This window comes from Pieris rapae, chromosome 3, assembly GCF_905147795.1.
Source record: "Pieris rapae chromosome 3, ilPieRapa1.1, whole genome shotgun sequence".
Taxonomy (NCBI): domain Eukaryota; kingdom Metazoa; phylum Arthropoda; class Insecta; order Lepidoptera; family Pieridae; genus Pieris; species Pieris rapae.
In genome coordinates, this window is record NC_059511.1 from 5,610,436 (window position 1) to 5,634,866 (window position 24,431).

The window sequence follows — 24,431 nt, forward strand, 5'->3', positions numbered from 1 at the left end:
AACAACGAAGTGTTAATTCGTTGCATATAGAAATATAATCCAATCGACTATATTAAAGGACAAAGAGGACAACTGGCGGCCTTTTCGCTTTCGAGAAATCTCTTCCAGGCAATCACCATTAAGCAAAGACCTAAAAGTAAATATACTTACCGGATTATAAGACGTTAATGAGATATAAGTATAATTAAAAATAGTTTTTCTTAATTTGTATTGGCCAGGCATGTCCTCTTCCAATAAAGTATGTATGTGGGTTTTTTTTAACTAATTAATACAGCTGAACCACGGCCATGTGCGCGTTTCGTTCTTTTTAAATATAAGGAGCCAAATATTGCAAAAATATCGGATTTGTCTTTTCTTAATGCATTAATAAGATTACGAATTACCGTATCGTACAACAATGAATACACACCAACGGTAGGCGCGTAACAGTTATCATCTCTTTATATGCACGAAGTAATAACACCTTTGTAGAGTCCGTCAGCTACTGGCGGCTTGTGTAATTAATTTGCTATAAACGACTACCCGCACGATTGTGACGGCTGGATTATAACTATGCATCTATCTACCACAGTTGGCAATAAAATTCTTACTAAGAAACATACTAAGCTGTGATCACCTGCGACTGTCAACCAGTGTGACAGTGTTCTTGTTGATCTGTGGTTCCCAAAATTTAAGATATATTTGTTAGAAACTTGAAGACAAGATAAGCCCTCCTGTACTGCTGGAATAAACTTGCTTAATATTGTGATAGAATTAACAAAGAAAAATATATTTCACATAATGTTATTCTTACTTGGCATATATCACGAGTTACGCCAGAATTTATACATATTAATTATACAGCATTCAATTTATACAAATAGGTCACTTGTCAAGGTGGCGTCAAGTCCATTAGTTGCCAATAAAAATACCAAACACTTGTTATTCGATATTTAAAATATTCGAAAATAACGTCGTTGTCTATTGTATAATGAACAAAGAAACAAAATTTGCATTTAAAACAGCTTTATTGAGACGAATAAATAATGCGGAAAATATATTATTCATAAGATTCGAAATAAAATGATAAAATTTTAAAACTCTAAACAAAAATTAAAAATCGAACGTGCTCATTTTCAGATTTTTTTATTACAAATAAATATAAGGCACGCTCATTTATCACAGAACATCAACTACATATTACATTTTCTCACACAATAAGGCTTTGGGGATATTCCAGAAATTTTATATAAAACGAACGAGTAGGAGATTTAAACAGTTATAAGTAAGTTTCATTAAATAATCTCAATTCAATCTGACTAGTATTATCAGACGCAGCTTGTGTATTAAATCTTAAATAGTATTATAGTACTATTTTATATGGATATTAAACGTTTTTCTTGGTGTTGACACGAGTTGTTACCCAAAGCCTTAATGTAACTTATTATTATTATTTTTTTAATACATCACGACTTACGATTATTACAATGAGACATAGAAAATGCATATAAAAGGAAAATTAACAATTTTAAAATCCGATCTGATTCGGTATTCACTAGAACATACCATATGAGATTCATAAGATTTGTCCTTCATACATACTCAATGTATTATATAAAAAGTAAATTAAAACAAATTGAACTTAATAATATTCGAATAATCTGGGAGTATTCAACCATTTTATTGTAAAAAAAAATCCCAGTCAAAGAAAATATTGCTGATATGATTTCATTTCTTTAAGTTTCACGATTCAACCATTTATTAATTTCTGACCCTACAGTACTTTTACGAAATCAACTTTACTTTTATCTCAATAATAAAATATGATCTATCAGTCTACGTGTTTCTACACGATATGAATGATCCTATAAATTAATGATTATGATTTTATTGCGAGAAAATTAATACTAAATTACGTCTAGTTAATCTCTTACAGTTAGGAGCACCTTCGTTATGCAAGGAATTTATCTTTTATTATAATTGTACAAAAGTTTTAATTCAATTTTACAAGCAATGAATTAAGTTTTCATAAATGTATTAAGAAAGCTTTATTATTTGTAATATACAAAATGGTTGGGATTTTTTTCCAACACATAAAATCATTACATTAGGCAAATTAGGCAAGTATTTTATTGTCCGGGCATAGCTGGTAAACTTCAGATCAATCGTAAAGGTACGTACGTACGTATAAGTATACGTGTACTCAACGTCCGTATACGTACTTGTATAAACACAGCTACATACGATATGTACAAAAACATCTTACAAATTGTGCGTTGTGAACTCAACCTAATGAGAAAAACTGTTTACTTGGCATTTTCTGTCTTTGTTTCTTTATGAACTCGCGTGCTTGTTTGTCTCCTTGTCTCGACTCCAGGGCCTTGATGGCGTCACCGTCTGAAATTTCTAGAGTATTCAACCAAAGTCCTAGTATTTTAGAAACTACTTTTTTCTACAGTTATCTTATACATATCTTTAAACGAGCAATTCCTATACATATATATATAATTGGAATCTCGGAATCTGAAATTTAGTATACGTGGGGTTTCGGGGGCGATTAATCAATCTAGCTAGGAATCATTTCTTGAAAATGTTATTTTATTCGTGTTTTATCAACTTAAACATAGAATTGCTCGTTTAAAGATGTCAGTCAAATAAAAACTTAAATATGAATATAATTATCTTTTTTCGATAATTATATTCATATTTCATCATTTTATTAGTATGTAATTCGTACTTAAATATAATTTCCAAAAAAACGCAATTTAAAAATATAAAAAAAAATACCAAGCAAAGCTCGGTCTTCCAGGTACTTTTTTCTTTAACTATGAACGAAAATGATACTATACAAAAATTTACTCGTATTAAGTATGTATGTATATCTAGTATATTATCTTTAGTTATATTCAGCTTAAGTGTTTAGTTAAAAGCTATTATCTCAGAAACCTAATTAACCCTGATGACCTGTTGACCCTGGTGATGGTAGCCATTTATCAAGTAAGTTTTTTTCAACAACAATGAATCTACGGGTAAAGCTATTTAAATGTGAAATAGTTATAAACTTACCAATATTACTGGGTCTCGAAAGCGGCAAATGTTGTTGTTGGAGGCTGGATATTGGGGCAGGCGTATCGGGCACTTCACTGAAGTGTACGTACGCCTCGCCAACGAACGTATTGCTAACACTGAACATGTCTTTATCCTTTATTACGAAGTGTAACAGACCGTCCTGTGTGTTACGCTGCTCTGGCGAAAGGGGGCTGCAAATTGTTTCACAATATATATAAATACATACAGAGAAATGTGTCATACAAAGGTTTGATTGTTAGAAAAACTTAATCAAAATTCGAATAAATAAAACACTTACATAACGAACATTTCGTCATACAACGGGAACAGATTCTTATTATGTGTTTGTGTCTTTGGCTTTTCAACATTTACAAATGTATCCTCTGGTAATAACGCAACTCGAACATACGAATCACACAAACCTAAAAGAAATATAAGTATTAGTTTAAATCCTCAAATCAAATTGTTGCCTGTATACAAAGAACTATATAAAATGAGTTTATTGTTCTATTAAGTCATATTAATAATGTATTTTTTTAATTAATTAGTTTATTTTCATGTCATCATTAGATGGCAGTTGTTGAACAAAAAACGCGGTAGTATTTTGCATAGCAGACTATATTAGGCGGTGATTGTTTATTTATTCTCTGGAGCCATTAAAATCTATAATATACCTCTTCTCGCAGACTCCAAAGGGAACTTGGAAACTAATTTTCACATTAAATATGAAATAATTAAGATTTTAATGCAAATCAGGAACTCTATCGTAACGGAAAGTTTAGACATCCAAGGGATACGATTTTTAGTGTAAGAAATTATGTATGCAATATTTCGAAATTCTATGCCATAAGATTACCCTTAATAATGTCATTTGAATACGAAAAAAACAAATAAGAGATTCTAAAATACGTGACACAAACTCACCGTTAGAATCCGCGGCCATCAAATTCCTGGCATTCATGATCTCGATCTTGAGATTGTTATCAATGAATTGCGCTCGCACGGTCAACATTCCCATCTTTGGCTCACTAACGGTCTGTTGCTCCTGCCATCTTTCCAAATGGTACTGGTGGATCAGTTCCCGGGTCTCCATGCCGTGTAACTTGAGTAAATATTCCACTCGCTTCAAGGTATCAGAGGTATAGATCTCCTTGTTATCTTGCCGGAACGATCGGACCATTATTTTGAGACATTCGTGGAGATTCGAAAAGAACGCGGGTGGTCGACGTTTCTGGAAATGGATGGGGTTTAAAATTCCATGCGTAAACGTTAGTGTTGCCCAAAATCGGTCTTGGTCTTGCAGTCTTGGTCTTGTTCTTGCATTTTTGCAAGACCAATACCAATACCAAGACCACCTTATCGTAGCAAGACCAATACCAAGACTGAAGCCTGCAAGACTTGAGCAAGACAATACTTAAGCCTGCAATACTCTTGCGTCTTGCAGTTAGGACAAACTGAGATTTGGGCGTTATCAAATTTTCAACTTTATCACTAGAGAAATAAGGTTCAAGGTTGATTGGGAAAATGTGATGTTCTGCGAATAAACTGTTGGTCGGTCGGTGTATTATATACCTACATATTTGATAATTTACCGACAAAGACGCCGCGGTTTGCAACAAGTGTATCACAGCATTTGACACGCTGTCTCGATAGTGGGTGATTTAAACAAATTTGAAACGTGGAAAAACTCCAAATATGAGCGACGTCATATTGCTTTACGCATTTGGTTTTAAAATCACACATTTCCAAAAATCGAGATTTGCAGTGTCGGTTTATCAACTTCTATCGTATCTACTCTAGTAGCTAGTAACCTCCATAAAAACAGCAGGCAACGTATAGTTCCAATAAAAAAGGAACATAATAAACAATATTATTTGCATAATTATCTACACTTTATTTTTGCGTAGGCACAAAACCTATTTGATTTTGATTCTGATACTTCTGTTTTTTAATCTTTCAAAGATTTATTCTATCTATCAAAGAATGCCGCATTTTTCTGTGTCGGTCTTCGGCTTGTGTGCTTATAAATATGAGTTTTTATTTCAATTTCAGTCATTTCTAATTGAGTTTCGCTTCGAGTCTAACTTATTTATTATTCTCGCCCATTTACCTAGCTAGGTACTCTAAATTCTTATTGCTTTCGGAGTGAATGTTTACAATTTGACATGAGTGACGAACAAATAGCAATAGGCTAATAGGTATTTACAAGTCTTGCGAGACTTGCGAGACTCTTGCTGCAAGATCAAGACCAAGACCAAGACTGAGAGCGCAATACCAATACCAAGACCAAGACCAGGTGTATTGACGCAAGACCAATACCAAGACTGGTCTAAGTCTCGTCTTGGTCTTGCATTTGGGCAACACTAGTAAACGTTATTGACAGGAGTGGGGATACATTTATTATATTTATAACAAGGGACCTTCATAGCAAATTTCAGAATTTGCTTATTAAAACATATATTTTTGTGAACACTTATGATATGTACAGCTGTTTTTACCACCCTGTTACCTGATTTACAAGTTTAGAATGTATTTTTCAAAATTAATGATTGTTTAAATGTGATTGATCTATGCCCATTTTTATGATAAGTTATCATTCATATTACATTGTAATCATCTAAATATTTAATCAAGTGTTAAATAACAATATTTTTACGCTTTTTCTTAATCACAATGTAACGGCGTCATTGTTTCGCTTTACATAATATAACCCCATAATTTTTGTTTTAATAATTGCTAAATTAAATTGAAAACCATATATTAGTCGATATTCTATGATTTTTTACTGATATTAACAAATACATGCCTATATCATGCATTATTTTTGCATTCAGGGTACTCATTCGAATTTTGTGAAGTCCCGATTCCTTACCCTACAGTCGAATAAATTTCTTGGACAAAGATGGATCCCCAATTCTTCCGAATAAAACGTATTAAAAAATCGAACCACAGGTTAATTGAGTGATCCAAAAACAATTTGATACTAGATAAAAAATATGATGTATTCCAACATTACATTTCTGTGAATAATGTAATACAGCATCAAGCAGAAGAAAGAGATAATGAATTGATGCTACCAACATCAGACCAATTTCATTGAGTCATATCATGTGCATGTGTCCAATAATTTATAACATAAATAATAAAAAATAGGATTTAAAAATCTACATAACACATTCAGAAAAGTAAAATTAAACTATACAAGCAACTTTTGCCACCAATTTCCCAACATACAAATTGAAAACAAACAAAGAGCACGACAGACTATTCTAGGATCAGACATAGACAAGGATATATACAGCACATATACATAAACAAGGTGCTCTGTAATATATTTTTACCGAGTCTAAGTTGGCAGCTGCCGATTTAGTCAGACGTCTCGGGTTGATATACCGTGTTATCTTTGCCCCGCGGTGCTATCAAACAACAGTAAATTAAATAAAATGTTAATAATTGTCATTTTCAAAAATGCTCAATGAGTTTCTGTCACTGTACTAATAGATGTCGCTTTTGTAAATATTTAAAATGCATTCAAAGAACATAATTTGAAAACGACTGAAATAAAATATTAATGGTGCATTATTAATGCGTGCAATATATAGCAACTATTTACCCGATATGTTAGGATCGTTGGCGCAACTTTGTTTTTGCCAAAACGGAATCTAAACAAGCGAATACGGGTAGAGATTGTTGGCTTCTACAAATTAAAGTTAGGTTGTTAGTGAAAATGAAAAATATTAATTCTAACGTGATCTTGAACATACACTTATTAAAGAGAAATGCACAAATATATATTTTTTTTAATTTAATACATAATATGTCGAAAATGTGCTAAATTTAATCACAGCGCCATCTAGATATAGAATAAAGAAACATTAAACACAACACGTATTGTTACTAGATCACATAAAATTGCACTAAATTATTATTATTTTAATAAAATTATGCATTCCTTGAAAGCATTTAACAAATAGAGTCTGAATATTGTGTAGTCTCTTCCACTTTATAATCACAGTCAGCTGGTACTTGCCTACGATAAATTCATTGTTTTTTTTTAAATCAACTTAAATACTAATTAAACCAATGATATATGTTGACGTCATTGCGTTAAGCAACATAAACGATGAAGTAAAACAAAGAAACTTCGAGTAAGAGTTGTTAGATATTAGAAGGTTTGTTTCTGTATTCAATATACATATAACATATATGCAAGTTTTAAATCCTTCAGATAGTGAATTATAGCTTTACGATGAAGTAAAATTAGAAATATGTGTGGGAAAAGTATGTTTTATGTATTTTAGATGAATACTTATGTTTCAAATTTTGCTCAACATTCTACTAGAAATTTATATATAATGTAGACTCTATTTGTTAAGAATCAATACAATATTAGTTACAATGTTAAAATAACGAAAAAATAGACAAAATTAATTAAAGACGCAACATTGTGATAAAAACTTACCTCCAAATTAGCCTGTATCAATTCGTATAAGACCTCTCCTAGTTGTTCCCATACTATATCAAGGGTTCGTGAGAAGTTCTCATTATTTAAGTGCTGGTATAACGTATCGAGGTTGGCTTCGAGGTATCGCATGACACGGTCCATGCTGGAGCAGTCCTGGTGAAGGAGTTCAGCACCTTCCATTAGGAAACGGGTAATTGAGGGCATCATCTGAAAAACAATTAATATGAAACTGAGCTTTATATATAAATTTAATAATTAAAACAAATTCGACGTGTATGATCGTTTGATTCAGGAAACAAATTCGTAGAAGCAAAAATCTAAATTTTTTAGGAAAAATAAAATAAAGCATTCAAAAAAAATCAGAAAAAAACATTTGTGTACATCACCCAAGGGAATATATAGATAGGGTTCATTCTTTATTGTGGAGTAGTGAGAATTGTAAATAAGACGTACTTTTCAATGGTAGCAAATGCTATTGTTAAAACTGAGTTTGAGTTTAAGCATAAAAAATCTTTCAATGGTATAATGATAATCGTTGTTAATCAATAGACACATAAATTCATTTATATTAATCATAATTTTCATTAAGTCCATTAATTATCTTATTACTTAAATAAAGTATTCTATAATTTCATCGAACATTTGACAGAAATAAGAAAGAGTATTGTAATTAAAAGAGTGAAATAAAATGATTTAGTTTTATGACTATGATTTCTAAATCTCTATGTTGAGGATAGGGTAAACTTGCTCATGATCATGCTCACCTTCTTAATCATGACTTCAAGGAGTTCGACAATTTTATTTTTGACAGTATCTATTGCATTCGCTATAACATTATGCAGGGTGTCTCTACACCTGTAACATAAAAAAACATAATAGTTAAAATAAATAAAAAAAATGGAATAACGGATATGAAATCTAAAATATATGTAAAGAGATGTTTTATAGAAAATTAATAAATATAATAAAATTATGTTTACATAAATGTTGCAAAATTTATAGCAAAGCTGATGCCACAGATAAATGCAATGTAATATCGAGTAGAAAAACTTTGGTAAAACTGCCTGTCTATTGCAATATTCTATTGTATAGGTATCAACTATCAAGTCATTATATAATATTGGCGATAATAATTCTAATATTAATATATGTGATTAAATAAATCTAAATTATTATTACTCTAAAATACAGATGATACACAGCGCTTAAAAATTTAGGTAATTCATCCTGCTTGTGAGATGACTTATAAGGTTTTTAATTAGATGTTTTATAAATATTTAAAAAAACGAGCGGCGTTGCAACGCCTTGTTCTTGGAATCAAAATTCTGCATCTGTTTCGTAATCATTTTGTTTTATATATGGAAGTAGAAATAAACATGACAGTAGACATGACAAAGAAAAAAAAGTTCTCTAAGGCATAGCCGCGATTCAACTCACATCCTCGGGTTTGGTAGGTGCCCTTTAAACTAGGCCAACACTGTTCACTATTTTCTTTATAAATGTTAAGAGATAAGAAAATCCCTAGTAAAGTAAATGAGAAATACCTCTGCGCTTCCAGCGGCGATCGAGCTTCGCACATTTTCTGGATTATCTCATCCATTCCCAATTCCTCAACAAACGGAGTGAGACTTTGCCTCACATAGTCTATATTATTTATGGCAACACACCACTCTGTGGTTACTTCAAATCGCTCTTCATATACTGTGCTAATCGTACCCACGCTTTCAACGCGGGTTGCCATTTTGTCAGAATAAAATACGCAACACCGACAAATGTCCTGGAATTTAATTTAGCCACATTAAAAAATGGCCATGAAATACTTTATAGGTTTATTGGAGAAAATCAATATTTATTTTATGAAAAATAAATTTCTCAGTGTTTAACTACAAGGAAGAAAGAGATTTTTTTACAGCCTTTTCAACCGTAACAAAAAATATTTAATAAAATGTTTCGAGTAATATCGTTTAAATATAATTTGGTCAGGTTAAAGGTTAATCATTTTTTTTTGTATGAATCACATTATTTGGTCACCAAAATCATTGGTCGCCAGCCAGATACTGTCATGCACAAATGAGGTGAAGGCACCTGGCATCTCTACATCTGGTCCATCCTAGCAATGGTCTACCCGTTATGGATACACATATTTTTATAAAAGTGTGCGTTTAGACACAGGGCGTAAGACCCGAAAGACCTGGATTCAATTATATTCTAACCAACAAACTCTGTTATAACTGCTCTTTTTAACATGGACAGAAGACCTTGCCTTAAAAGGAAGAGCTTCATTGGGGGTTAAAAGACCTCATAATCCGAAAATCTTAATAAATATTTTTCTTGTGTGCGTGTGTATGTGACTGAACTCCTCCTAAACGACTGGACCGATTTAGACGAAATTTTTTGTGTGTGTTCAAGGGGATCTGGGAATGGTTTAGATTCACAATTTTGTCCGCTGGACAATGTTTTTTTAATTAATTTTCAATTTATTAGTTGTTGTTGATTTTGGAATGTTTTACATTGGATCCGACAGACGGCGCTACCATCGCAGTGTCAAATTTTAAATAATATTTGAATTTTAATTTTAGTCTGTCCCGAAATTTAAAAAAAGTTTTGTTATCATTGTGTTATATCGTGTGTGACCATGTGCTGTGATCGTTAGATATTGTCATAACATTTGAATAATAATTTTCATCAAAATGGCTTATTAAAAATTGAAATTTTGAAATTAAAGACGTGTAGACAGGACAACGTCTGTCGGATCCGCTAGTAACCATATAAATACTTACATCAATAATTTTGGCCACAAATGTATAACATCCTTCCACATCAGGCCAGGCCAGCTGTTGCCAGAATATTTTGATCTGGTAGAAGATAGCCAACGTATCTACTCCAGAACTACTATATTTGACATTTCCATCTACAGGCACCAAATTGTCTAATTCCACAGCTTTTTCGATGCGTGTAAGTGCTTTGAAAGCTGCGATGTCTAACCACTGAGCCACGCCGCCGAAAAACCACGAGTGGAATTTAGATATTGAATAGGATTGCCACTCTGTTTCGTTCAGGCCTTGGCCAAGTCTGAAATATTAAGATATATAATATATATATATATATAAGACATATTTCTAGATATTTTTCTAACGACTGTTAAATATGCTTGTTTTATTTCAAAACGCTGGAAAAACTTTTCTTTAATATAAAGTCCAACGGTTGTTTTTTTTTTCATATAAAATAGGATTGTATTTTTCTTTCCATTCTGAATGAATTAATATTAACTAAATTCAATTCAAAATCATTTATTCATGTTGGTAACATAATGTACACTTATGAACGTCAAAAAAAGAAATTTAATGTATTTAAATGCTTCTAATTTAACATTTCCTGCCAGTTCTCAAATCAAGAGCGTAGAACGGAAGAGAAGAACTGGCAATAAACTCTCCGCCATCTTTTCATCACATTATCATAATATTAAATAGGCGTAATCTAAAAATAAAATACAATAAAAACTCACGTCAAAAACCTCTGTAAAGCCAAATATAATTCGAATAAAGTAGTTCCCATAGCCAAAGGTTCAGATCCAACATCAGGAGTGCCAAGCCCTGTATCTCCATTTAATCCGCCGGCCAAATACACACTGTTATTCGACCCCTCGCTGTACCTCAAACGCTTTAAACTCTTACACACTTGCATCACCTCGGGCTCAACCAGAGACGCGATTTTATCTTCGTATACGCCGTAAAGTGCTTTGGAATATGGAAAACTCATTACTCTGAAAGAATTTGTAATTATTATGTCATTTGCGAGGACGCTCTATTTGAATGCAATGTAAGAGTCTATCTCTAGACAAGTTTAATTCATTTTATTATTCTTAAATTTTAGCATATTTCTAAAATAATGCTAAAAGTTGACCACAAAAGTACAAAAATCAATCTATCCCCTTAAATTTTTGTGCTCGACTGATAATGATGCGTTTCATTTTTAATAACAAAAAGGATAGAAGCGGACGGGTCAATCGCTACTAATGAACCAAAAAAATAATAATAAATCAGTGGCGCTACAACCTCTTTAGGTCTTGGCCTCAGATTTCTGAATCTGTTTTCATGAACATTAGTAATCTAATAGGCAAGTAGGTGATCAGCCTCCAGTGCCTAAAACCCGTCGTCGACTTTTTGCGTCTAAGACATGTCGGTTTCCTCACGATGTTTTCCTTCACCGTTCGCGCAAATGTTTAATGCGCACATAGAAACTCCATTGATGCACAGCCGGGAATCGAACCTATGACCTCAGGTATGAGAGTCGCACGCTGAAGCCACTAGGCCAACACTGCTCAGCACTATTTAACCAAAGTTAATTAAATTATGTCCAACTATTATATACTATGTTACCAACAAAACTGAGCTATGTTAGCTTTAAAGTAAGCAGTCATATTATAATATAGTAAGTTACTTACTCAACAAAAACTCTGTCGAAATACTCAACGGCACGTTGTAAGTCGGACCGGACTAATTGAATAACTCGAATCAAATGCTGCAGCCTTGAGTCTTCCGTTTTATCCTTGCACTCGTTATTATCAAGAATATGGACGAACCAATCGGCTGCCCCTTGAACCACCGCTTGATTCAAAACGTCATACATTGACAATTTACTCCCATCTGCATTCTCCTTTAGCCAACCGTAAAGGTTTGTGGGGAACAACTCTATTGTTTCTGGAATGTCCAATGATGACAATTTGTACAGAATTCGTAGGACTTCACGAAGTGTTTTCATGACAGTTTTGTCGCCTGCTGTCTTCTTTCTTAATTTTCTAATATGGCCGTAACAGGTTGGTAGTAGTTTCTTCGTACCGTCCCAGAAAAGTTTGACGTCTTCTTCGTTTACCAGACCTGTAAAAGTACATATAAATATAATATCTGGTGAAATAAGTTGACCATTACATTGGTAGAACTTGGTTCTAGGTATTTTTTTCTTCAAAACGCAAATCTCAGTTACGTGTCGAGGCTAATCTATAGAAAATTTTTAATATTTACACGTTTACCAAAAGCTGATCGGATCTAAGTGCATGTATGTGAGTAAAATAAGTAATGTAACACTGAAAATGTTTAGAAAATGAGAAACGGCTGATTGTAGAAAGTTGCCAATACTTTAATTGTTTTTCGAAGTTATCTAATCTCTACACATCGGCGCATTCGATGGAACCAGTGAAAGAATAGCAGTGGGCCCATTCTTCCTTAGGGGTCTTAAACTCTTTTAACCAATTTTAAATAGTGGCACGAGATGGGGCTACATAAAGAAATGCTAATTGCAGCCTATCACAGCTTTGATGAGTAAGCCCACAGGCCGCAACAAAACATATTAAATCATTGACCGCATTAGGTTAATCTTCAGGTGTTACAAGAGAATTTGCCGCCAGTTCACAAAAACAAATGAAAAATGAATGCAATATACTACATTAGGTTACCAAAGAGTTCTAAAATTGAAATTCAAAAAAAGTTTTCATTAGCAATGTTTCTAACTGGCCAGTTCTGAACATTTTCAGTGGGACCCACGTATAACATTATCAATAGTGCACATATAGTCTAAGCGGAGTCAACCTAATGGCTTGAACTCCAGAGAATCACGGCTGTGCACCAAGAATTTATTTCTTTGTATGCAATGAACACTCGCTCGTACGGAGGGAATGGTGAGAAACCCAGACCAGGCCAGTACCAGGCCCATAAGGCAAAAAAATAAACTGTGATGACGAAAGAAATACAATAACCATTGACCTAGTTATAGCGCCACTGGTTTTCTTACACATTAGTGTAATAATAGAAATTAAATGCCATAAAAACGACTCAATTAGCAGATCACGCGATAAGGATAATCTTCGCATAATATATAAGACAGTATCGTGTTGAAAATTGTTAATTATTTCTTAGGAGTTTACCTCTTACAGCATTTAAGACACTTTTGTTGTTCCATCTCTGGGTTAATTTAAATTTAAAAGGTAAACCCAAAATTTGCAAGTCTTAAAATTAGAGGACTACCTTTAACTCATTAATTAAATACAATAATTTTTATTTTTAATTCTGTTCTACAAAAAGCCTTCTATAGAAAATTAGACAATAGTACATATATATTAAAATGTGATAGAAAAATCATTTAAATTATCCAATGATATTCTTCTAGAATTTTCTATTCTATCAGTATTAAGAAGTAAATCTGTTTTATTTTAAACTTAGTTTCAAACTTTAAGTACTAATATTTTAAAAGTATTTTTTTAATATATAACATTATCTACCAGTAATTAGTCTGGCAGTGCGATCCTGCTAAAAATATTTTTGGTGAGTATTACGGAAAATTAATATGCCTTTATGGTACGGATTCTTATAGATGACTAACTTGCACAAAAAACTAATTATGTGGGAATAGATAACCTTGAATGCATCTAGCATTCACATGACAAGATAAGATCACGATAAAGAAATAATTGTGTTTACTTAACAAATGCGACGTAAACGAGCCGTGATGTCACTTTTAAGCCTATGTGAAGCTAATTATGTTAAGATTGCTCATTTTCTTGAGATTGTTTTTACTTACTTAGTAAATTGCATTTCCATATTATAAAAATAAATGTTAATAATAAAAATTCAGGAAAATTTAAACCGACTTAGGGTCGATTCAACCAAATTCAATTTTATACCAGGAATAATCTATTCCATGACTTAAAGAATTGAATTTTTAAAATTTCTTTTTAAATCAGATTTAACACAATTTAAAGTCAAACTATTTTTAATGCGCATTAGCGTCATAATTTTTATATCAAAATCTGTTTCTTTTAATTCTTACCCGACTGCAGAGGTTTGGTTATTTTTTCCAATATGATATTGAAGAGCGCAAAACTGAGTGGATGATCCACGGTGACCGCACAGAACACTAACCACTGTGCTAGCAGGTTATCATTTTGGGTCAATCCACTTTGTGCCGCATGCTGAGTTAAAATGCCTTCAGCTGGCGCACTAAAGTTGCCGCACCACCAAAATGGCGCTACCTGAAATATAATTAAATATGTATGTGTAAGCTGTGTTGGTCGTAGGTTTGATCCCCGTCTAGGTACGGTTGTACTTGTATGTGCGCATTTAACATTCGCTAAAACGGAGAAGAAAAACATCGTGAGGAAACCGGCTTAGACACAAAACGTCGACGGCGTGTCAGGCTCAATAGGTTTATCACCAACTTTCCTATTAGGCAAATGATAATAAAACATACAAAAATCTGTTTTTTTTATGAAACACGTAAATAATTAATAAAAATCATAAATAACTTCAAGGGGACAAAATTTGTGTGGGACGTATTTATGTTACCTACTATTGTATTGACAATGACAAAGTTATTATATGTTAAGTTGATATATGTTTACAGAAACTATATCAGACAATGTTAATCAAATTGTTTAGCGTTTCTGCTTGGAATCAACCATAAGGTTATATACTCTTTAACAACCAAACTTTTGAGCAAACTGGGTACAGGAAATTTTTGAGATCCGGTAAATTCCCCATTTAATTTAATTAAAAAATTAAATCTTAGAAAGTTGCCAGTGTTAAAGATCTACGTATCCATCCTATTCTTTTTATATTAATTCTAACACTCAGGGTATAAGAATTATGCATTATAGAGTCTTTGTCTTTGCGCAGATCTAATAATAGTATCTCCTTCTTCAGTCAGTCTGAATAGAGATTAGACGTCGTGGCCAAGTCAGTTAACCTTGTACCTTTGTACCTTGGGTGGCACCCGGCGCGGAAGTTGGAGTTGGGGGTAACCAGTATCGATAGTAAAAAGTAATAAATTTTATATGATAAAGGACATGGATCATTTATTAAAAGATCGCGAGTATGGGACGGGGAATCCCCACGACAGCGTCAGGCTCTTTTGCGGGAATCCCCGAATTCTACATAGAGCTGAGCTAGACCTACTGGAGGAATCCCTCAAAAAGAATTTTTATTTTTACGCTAGCGATTGTTTTTTTGTTTGTACATGTTCATCATCATGTTCAAGTTGCATTGTATTGCATACAATTAGTATTATTTTTGTAACAAAGCTAAGTCTCTCAGTTCCAAAACAACAAGAACATATTTATCTTTCTCTTATTTACCTTCGAGCTTTCCAATTCGTGTAGCAATAAAATCCTTAGCAAATGACGATGTTCCTGCGCAGCAACTTGAGAATTCTTTTCCGATGAGAAATTGAACCGTACTTTCACAACTCCCTGTCTCCGTACTTTATTCTTCTTGCTAAGGTTCAACCACATTATCATACCTCCCGCTGGTATTGACTGAAAATGAAATAATATATTCTGTTAGTGACAATTTAACAATTGTTAAAAAAATTGTAATGTACAAGTACACGGTAAAATTATGTTTATTAAAATTGATTTATTGTCTGTTTAAGTTGAAAAATACAATGATTAAGTCGACTTTACCTGTTATACTTAATGTTAGACTTTTTTGAAATTTTAATTATTTAGAATATTTTAGGTTTTCCTTTAGCTATCTGCCTGTACTTACTATCTTTACAGATAATGACTTAAATGTCCATATTAGCACAATAAGTAAGTGAAATATAAAAATCAATATATTCATCAATTAGTCTATGAACGGTGGGTAATAAAACTAAAATCTACGTAGATGAAGTCGCAACACAAGCTCGTTTAAAATAAATGAACTCTTACTGTGTAACAAAATCTCTAGACAAGTTACATAATATTTTCTGAGCTGACCTTGGTCATTGCTAAAAATTTACGAATACAACATTGGTTATTCTTATATAGTCTTACGACCAATGACCTTTACACCTGCATGGATATAGGATACAAGCCTATTTATCTATTTTTTAGTTATATAATACATTATATTTTAAATTCATTCAAAACCCTTCGTGATAGTTAACTTATAATTAAACGCACGTAAAAAATCTGTAAATCTTTTAAATTTAAAATTTTTCGTAGATTTATTTTGAACGGTGGTTATCCACAAATCGCGCAATATTCTAAATGTTACAAATATGAAGCGAACAATTTATTTGAAAACTATTGATAACTATAATGAAAATGAAGTTTATTTTGTACTTACTTTAAGTGGTATATTGGATGTGCCAATCAGCTCATTATCATGTTTGCCGGTAGACGCAGTAATCGCTATTTCCTTCATCAGTTTTCTGAGACCCTTTACACCCTTCACCTCAAATATTTTCGTCATTTTTTCTTTCACAGTCTCCGCAGGATCGAAGTCCCTAGAATTGTCAGAACAAATTGTGAGAAACTTTGTAGGTCGTCATAGGCACGATGATTGCATTAAATAAATTGTTATGTCGTGAATACATGCAACGCACAGTATTCACGACAAAACAATTAAACTCAATATGGAAAAGTTGAATATATGGATAACTAGATTAGATAACGTCTCTATACAATCGATTAAGAAAAGGAATTTTCTCTTTAATATAAAGATGCGCTTTTGTGCACTTATTAGAGCCAAGAGACTTTGAGTCACTAGCCAATATATATATCACAAATTTAACGCAAAGATTTTGATACCAGACTCCAATACCATGTTGAATATCAAGTCAGATTTTTCTTTTATCTGTGAATATTTTTGTATATCTGATTCGATCCAAACGAACGTAACCATAGTCTAAGCCAGCGGAAATTTCAATTGGCTGACTGTATTATTCGTCTCTTGCGTACTACCGCTCCTGGTACTCGTCAGTATGAGCTATTTCGTAGGCATAAATTCTTTTCATACTGTCATTTAACGTCCTAAGTTTTCTTAATTTTCACAAAGTCACTAATTCCGTATAATTTAGACAGGCGTTTTGAAAGATATCCCTTTTGATTCCTTATACCTAACATCGAGATCTTAACATGATACTACACTTTAACTAAGAATTTTTTATTAAAAATGGAAGTAAAAATGAAAATAGTTGGTGTAAAACTTACCATACTTCTAAGACTAGTGAATCTTCGTAAACATTTCCGGACATCGGCCTGTAAATATATTATAATTATCATCAATAAATAAAAATACCGTCAAATTAAATTGAAGTATATGAAATATTTCTTCATTCAACATAAACTTTTACATAATGATATCTTGATTATAGTGTCAATGAAAAATATCGCTATTGATATATTGAGTTCCTAAGCTAAACGACATTACAAAAACAAGAAATAAATCTATTATTCACATATTTATACATAAATCTAGATTTAAAACGTTTTATAATTTCATGTATGTAAAACATCTAATGCATAAACGACCTTGCACTCCAGTTAAATTTCTATTAGTATCGTAAAATTAGTAACAGCGTGAACTAGACACGGTAAATATACATTAAGGAAATGGCATTATTTTATGATATTGAAATTAAACTGGAGTATAGTTTCTGTAATCAGAAAAGTAAGTAAAACTAAAGAATTTAGTAATCACTGTAAGAAATAGTCATTGTTTAGAGGAAGGAACAATGCGCTGATCACCTCGCTAATAAATAATAAGTCTATGAAACAGATACAGAGATGTAAGTGCCCATGAGTCACTTCAAATTATAAACATACTTACAGTGAGAAATGTTCTTCCCAAACAGGATTTAATGTACTTGCTTTAACAGATGTATTATATCTATGTGCTGTATTGGATGTGAGGTATATTGTCACGAAGGGGTCACTTAACCCATTTGGGTCTTTAGGAACTAAATCTTTCCCCTCGATAACTTCAACATTTAGCATCAGTTCCGGGGGCTCTTTGGCCTCAGCTTGGGTTAACAGTTCTGTATGTTTCTCATTTGAGATCTTGAACGCCTCTTGGACATATGAAAGCATCACTTGACTCCCCACTTCACAGCCTATGTCACATCCGCCGACATTGTGTAAAATTTCGTACAGCACTTCCAAGTAGAGTTCATCGACCTATAAAAAAGTTAATCTAAATAATGAAGGTCATACCACGTCTATTAATTAGTTTTTCTATCACATTAATTTAAAAAATACTACGTAGTATGAGGTCGATACCGGAAATATAAATAATTTATGATGATTTCAAAATAAGAATGCTTCGTGTTAAAGTTACGAGCGGTTTTGATCTTTCAAAGTCTATAAACAAACAAAACACTAAAGACATACCGAAGAATCGTAATAATACACTAGTTTCATTAATTCAGTACCAATACACTTTTTAATTTCGCTTCCGCGTTTCGGTCATTCACAAGGGTTGCTAGGGTAGACCCCAAACAAACCATTCAATCAATTGTAAACCGCATATAATACTGTCGATAAAATGCAATAGTTTGTAGTTCAGTACTTAGTGCGCCGTCGTGGGAAAATTGATCTAACGGAAACCTGGTGGTTTAGATTTACTGACCTACTGCATAATAGTAGCTTTGTACCTAAACTGCTAATTGCTCGACATGTTTGAATGCTCGAATGTTTTTAAATAAGAACAATGTACCTACATTTCTTTGACAACTTATTTTTAAACGCTGAAGTCATTGCCGTTCTTTAAAAGACAAGTCTAGTCACCAAACATTTCCGGTTACCAAAATTTTTACCAAAATCGATATTTACATACAGTCATTGATTGTATGATCATGCTAGTCTGCCGTTCCAGAATCTCCTTTTTGACACCCCTAAACTTCTGAGTCCGAAGAGTCCCTGTTCCATTCATTTTGAATGTCACACACTAAGCACTTTAGAACGAAATTTTCATATAACAATTCATGCTGTATGTATCGTTAGATAACAGATATGAATCTGCTGCGATCCGTTTCTGAACTGACGAGTCCGGCTGGGAATCGGGATTCGAACATGACCGATTCTATTTTCGCAAGGCGCCGCCAACGTATATTCGACCAAATAATAAAAAGTTATTTTATGTACTCATTTAGAAACCTTTAATATCTCGAGAACTGTAAAACTCATAAAACCTAAGTATAATTTTTATTAAGGAGCATTTATGACGGCCTTCTCTATCGTAACGTTTCGTTAATGGAAAAATAGATTTATGAGCACTTCAATTACATGTAATATCCCATAAAGCAGTACATTAGATGTAGAAATGAGAATCTATTGCGGGCCGCTTGAACTATAAATTATGATATATATTATTATGTATTAAATTAAATGCAATTTCGAATGTTATATTAATTTCACAAAATACAGTAAAAATTTAGTCTGTATGTATTGTAAGTCTCGCGCCTTTTAACAATTGGCTACAAAAAGACTGATATTACACAATCATAAGATTAAGAAGGTTGATTCATAGCCCACTTCCTCAAACTTCGATTAATAAAGTATCTAAAACTATTCGTTGAGACTTCATGTTTACAGTAAAGTAAGTGGTGTTGTAACAATAAACACGTAACCATTCAAGGTCCTGAGTTCGGTGCGTGCGCACGTGTTGAAGCATTTATTTTATTAACTAGTTTACATTACTATCGGCTTATTTATAACAGATGGGTTAAGAGAATAATGAAGTCTAATTTCAATATCAATATGCAAAAAATATTTACATGAGTAATGACAATTCCAACCATATTAATTTTATATACCTAACAATTTAACTAAGAACGAAGCTCATCGTTCAAGTATAAGAAAAAAACGTAATATAATGAGTAATGCTTTATTACTCTTGATATGCGTTACTGAGTTATTTGTATTAACTTTTATGAAGGCTTTGTAGTAACTAATCCGTGAATAACTATTACATAGACGTAATGCAACTTGAGAATATCCAGACTTCGTAATCTAGACGTTTTAAACAGATAATACATTGAATATAATTTGCTTGGTTTATTTTGGTAATTCTCGTAATATCACAAGATAAGGTGATTTATTCTATCATCAAAACTGATATATACTCTAGCATGTCTAAGACCGAAAATCGACGGGTTATTTGAGAAAATTAATTAATTAAAAATAATGACATTTGCATGCCGATTTATATCGCGATATATAAATCGGCATGTGCGGATTTTTATAATAATTGTATCTAATTGTACCACTATCTTAGCAAAGAAACGATTTCATTTCAAAGCCGTAAAAGGTAAGAATTGAGGAGATGGGCCACCTTATATCATATTTTTTAATGCCTATACTTACTTGCATTTTTTATAAAAGCTTAAAATCGTTTGTAGGGGATTGACATTCAAACGCATAGGTATTCTTGGCCATAACAACCTTGGCATGGAAGTTGACAAAATTAGTGATGAAAATAAGTTGGCAAATTGCCACTACTTGACCATTATGCTACCATTCGAAGAGTGTCAATGTTCTTACCAGGAGGTTGACCTTCGTATACCAATTTTTTAATGAATACCAATTTATTTGCTTTGCATATAATGAAGACAACCGATATTTCAAATCAAAAAAATAAGCTATGTATCAAGAACTACTAATACTACAAAATTTTGATAGGTATTCGTGTCGTCCACGGAGCGAGGGGCCGACATATTTTAATTTTTAAGCAAACTTTATTTTCGTCTGGAACGGAACTTTTTTTTTTCTTTAAGTAAATATATAAATAATACATAATCCTTAATAAAATCAAATGTCCGGCTACATTAATAAATTACTACAAAATTTTGTAAAACATTTTAATTAGCTCTGAATTGTTCTGTGATTATTCATTCAAAGGATTATTGTTTAAGGGTGAAATATATAACATTACTTTCAGGACAAGATAAGCTTAAACTAATAATGTATAAATAAGCTTACATTCCATCCAATAGCTTCAACATAAAAATCTAACTTCTCAGGATCCTCTGGCTCCGAATCTGTATCAAGAAGTGTTTCATTGCCACTGTCTGAATCTCTGGTAATACTTCTACTGTCTCCTACTTCTGCTATTACTTTCTGTTCACCATCCTGCTCTTCAGCCTCTTTTAAAGGTGCAAGCGGAGTTGATTCTTCCAAAGCAGCTTTCTGTGACACTTGTTTTAATATGGAACCAAATTTCTCAAAGAAACTGTCATCAACTTCTTGGATTCTGCAAGGAATTTTTACCATTAAAATACATAATATTAAGAAATATATGTTAATAGGGTAGTTTGTAATTATCATCAAAGTTTTGGTAGATAAGCTAAGAAATGAAAACAAAATATCAAGTTAAATTATTTATTTTATATATATAAGAGATTACAATGTGCTAATATAATTAAATGATTAATAAATGCTTATATCCATGTACTCAATACAAGACAATTATAATGCATAACTTGCTTCATGTAGGACCCTAATATAATTTTAAATTATAACCACATTTTTTTGGAAGACTGGAATGGTACAATGGCAAACATTTGCCTTAATAAAAATAAGTTATCCTTTATATATTACTTAATAATCATATAATTATTTGTCCAAAGCTGAAAAGAGTGTATATTTTATATCAGTATACTCCTCAGCTCCGTGTTTGCTTCCTTCCCTTCCTATACCAGATTCCTTAACTCCTCCAAATGGTGGTTCAGCACTTGATAAAACACCATCATTTATGGCAACCATGCCAAACTCAAGTTGACGGGACATTCTGAATGCCTGACCAAGATCTTTTGTAAAAACATATGATGCCAATCCACTTCTCGTGCTGTTAGCAATTTCCAAGGCCTCACTCTCAGTCTTAAACTTAAGACAAACAGCAACTGGTCCAAATATCTCCTCTTCATATATTTTCATTTCCTTTTTAACATTTATTAGCATTGTAGACTCATAAAACTTTTCACCAATGCTTTTTGCAATTTTTCCACCAATTAGAACCTTTGCACCCTTAGAAACAGCATCATTAACTAAGTTAGATACACTCTTGACTTGAGCTTCATTAATTAGGGGCCCACAAGTAACACCTTCTTTATTACCAGGCCCTAATATGCAGCGCTCCTGAATTTTTGATTGGAAGCACTGCACAAACTGATCAAATACATCTTGGTGTATCAAGAACCTATTAGCTCCAACACATGCTTGCCCATTATTTCTAAACTTAGCCAACATAGCTTGATCAGCTGCATGATTTATATCAGCACTCGGAAAAACAATAAATGGGGCATTTCCACCTAGTTCTAATGAAACTCTCTTGATACCTTTAGCTGCCATTCCATACAATATTTTGCCAACATTTGTTGAACCAGTAAAGGAGATGCATCCAACTTGAGGGTCTTCGCACAAAACTTTACCAACACCAGGAGCATTTTTCCTACTAGAAGTTATAACATTAATAACACCTTTTGGTACACCAGCCTGCAAAGCCAACTCAACTGCAGCTAAAGCCGTTAAGGGAGTATCTTCAGCTGGCTTTATGACACACGTACAACCCGCTGCTAAAAGTGCTCCAACTTTACGAGTTATCATGGCAAAAGGAAAATTCCACGGTGTAATTATTGAAACAACACCAAGAGGGTGACGTGTTACCATAATATGTTTGTTGGGCCAAGGACTTGGGATAACTTCTCCATTTATATGACGAGCTGTATCAGCAAACCATTCCAAAAACGAATTTCCGTAAACAATTTCTCCTTTTGATTCAACCAGAGGTTTACCAGCTTCTGCTGTAATAATTTCAGCTAAATGTTCAGCATTTTTTTGACAATTTTCAAACCATTTTCTAAGTATAGATGATCGTTCCTTTGCTGTGGTGTCTCTCCATGTTTTGAAAGCGCAAGCAGCAGCATCAACCGCCGCTTTAGCGTCACTTGCATCCATATCAGGTACTTCGGTTATAACTTTGTCGGTCGCCGGGTCTAGCACCGGAAAACAACCATTGTTCTTAGCGTTTACCCACTCTCCATTTATATAACCTTGTTTCTTTAGTAAATGAAGATGTCGATACTCCATCGTCATAATAGTTTGTTTTGAAAGCAACGCCCCACGAATAAAACTCATTTTAAAGTGAGGTGACTTTGACTTTAGTTGAAAAAAACAGTTTCAAATGATTAGATAACTGTTTACTTATCACGGTTGTTTCAGAGGTTAGAGGACTTTATGATAAGGAAAGCAATCCAGTCCAATTTATTAAATTAATCATTATTCATCCACGTTACAAACTACATCCTCTGATCAAATCAAATACATACTTGAGTCTTGAGTTACTGACGATAGTACATGTTACATGTCAATTGTCAAAAACAGCTGTCCGAAATCGACGTGTTGACCATCAACGTCAAATTTTATGATAAGCATCTGGGACCGAGCAGCGCCAACATTTAAACGAAATTTATATGCCTAAAAGATATCTAGCATAAAAAGAAATCCAATCTTACCCAATATTTTATTTATTAACATTTAACGTTCACATTTTACTTACTTCAGACATTTGGCTGACAAAACTTCTATCTTTTCCTTAATAAAGTTATAGTTTGTTTTAATACAGCCAAGATAATTGAATACCCATTCAAAAAAAATTAAAATAATTATTAAATATATTATATTAATTAATCTCTACTCCAGCAGTCACAGTGTAAAAAAATCTTATTACTCAAACTTTAATTATTTCGTATTCCTTTAATTGATAAGTTGGTACCCATTTTCGTAATAAACAAAGTGGGTATAGTGGGTATATACCTGTAGCTACATTGTAAAAATATCAAACGAGTACTTGCTAATTATTATATAGACACTCCAATGAAATTTAAAACGCTGGTAAATCAATTAGGCCAATCGCCTTTATAAAACTTTCTCTGGACTGTATACGAACTTTATAATTAATATTATAGTACTTACCGGCTTTCGTGAACTTGTTCTTCTACAGATTTTTGCTGTTGTAACTTATCATAAAAACTTTTCCACATTGATTCTTCATCCATTTTTGTAAATTAAACCTTATTTATCAGGAAGTATTTCAATTGTAGGCGTTTCGTGAGTTGAATCTACCATAACAATATGCAGATAAATGAATCAGTTAGCGAACACGAA

General features: G+C 32.7%; 2 protein-coding genes across 8 annotated transcripts in view; both read right to left on the reverse strand.

Moving 5' to 3' along the window:
* Positions 1-988: 988 nt before the first annotated feature.
* LOC110993250 (protein unc-13 homolog 4B) overlaps positions 989-24,431 on the reverse strand; it is a 31,944-nt gene continuing 8,501 nt past the window's right edge. For 3 of the 7 annotated variants that reach the window (XM_045634737.1, XM_022259429.2, XM_022259432.2), the window contains 17 exons: positions 21,249-21,519; positions 18,100-18,446; positions 17,481-17,528; positions 16,615-16,774; positions 15,639-15,818; positions 14,336-14,537; positions 11,958-12,390; positions 11,019-11,276; positions 10,294-10,585; positions 9,058-9,290; positions 8,278-8,368; positions 7,511-7,720; positions 6,390-6,464; positions 3,973-4,279; positions 3,347-3,470; positions 3,046-3,239; positions 989-2,376 (listed from right to left, as the gene is read on the reverse strand). In XM_045634737.1, coding sequence (XP_045490693.1) covers positions 2,264-2,376; positions 3,046-3,239; positions 3,347-3,470; positions 3,973-4,279; positions 6,390-6,464; positions 7,511-7,720; positions 8,278-8,368; positions 9,058-9,290; positions 10,294-10,585; positions 11,019-11,276; positions 11,958-12,390; positions 14,336-14,537; positions 15,639-15,818; positions 16,615-16,774; positions 17,481-17,528; positions 18,100-18,446; positions 21,249-21,519 — 3,538 coding nt within the window. In that variant the 3' untranslated portion in view covers positions 989-2,263. Of the gene's footprint in view, positions 2,377-3,045; positions 3,240-3,346; positions 3,471-3,972; positions 4,280-6,389; positions 6,465-7,510; positions 7,721-8,277; positions 8,369-9,057; positions 9,291-10,293; positions 10,586-11,018; positions 11,277-11,957; positions 12,391-14,335; positions 14,538-15,638; positions 15,819-16,614; positions 16,775-17,480; positions 17,529-18,099; positions 18,447-19,100; positions 19,318-21,248; positions 21,520-24,239; positions 24,386-24,431 lie in introns of those variants that run through there. The other 4 variants (XM_045634738.1, XM_022259433.2, XM_045634740.1 and 1 more) reach the window with 4 other exon arrangements.
* On the reverse strand, positions 21,634-23,595 carry LOC110993252 (succinate semialdehyde dehydrogenase). The gene has a single exon (XM_022259434.2). It carries the CDS (start codon positions 23,400-23,402, stop codon positions 21,882-21,884), a length of 1,521 nt encoding a protein of 506 aa, XP_022115126.1. The 5' UTR covers positions 23,403-23,595; the 3' UTR covers positions 21,634-21,881.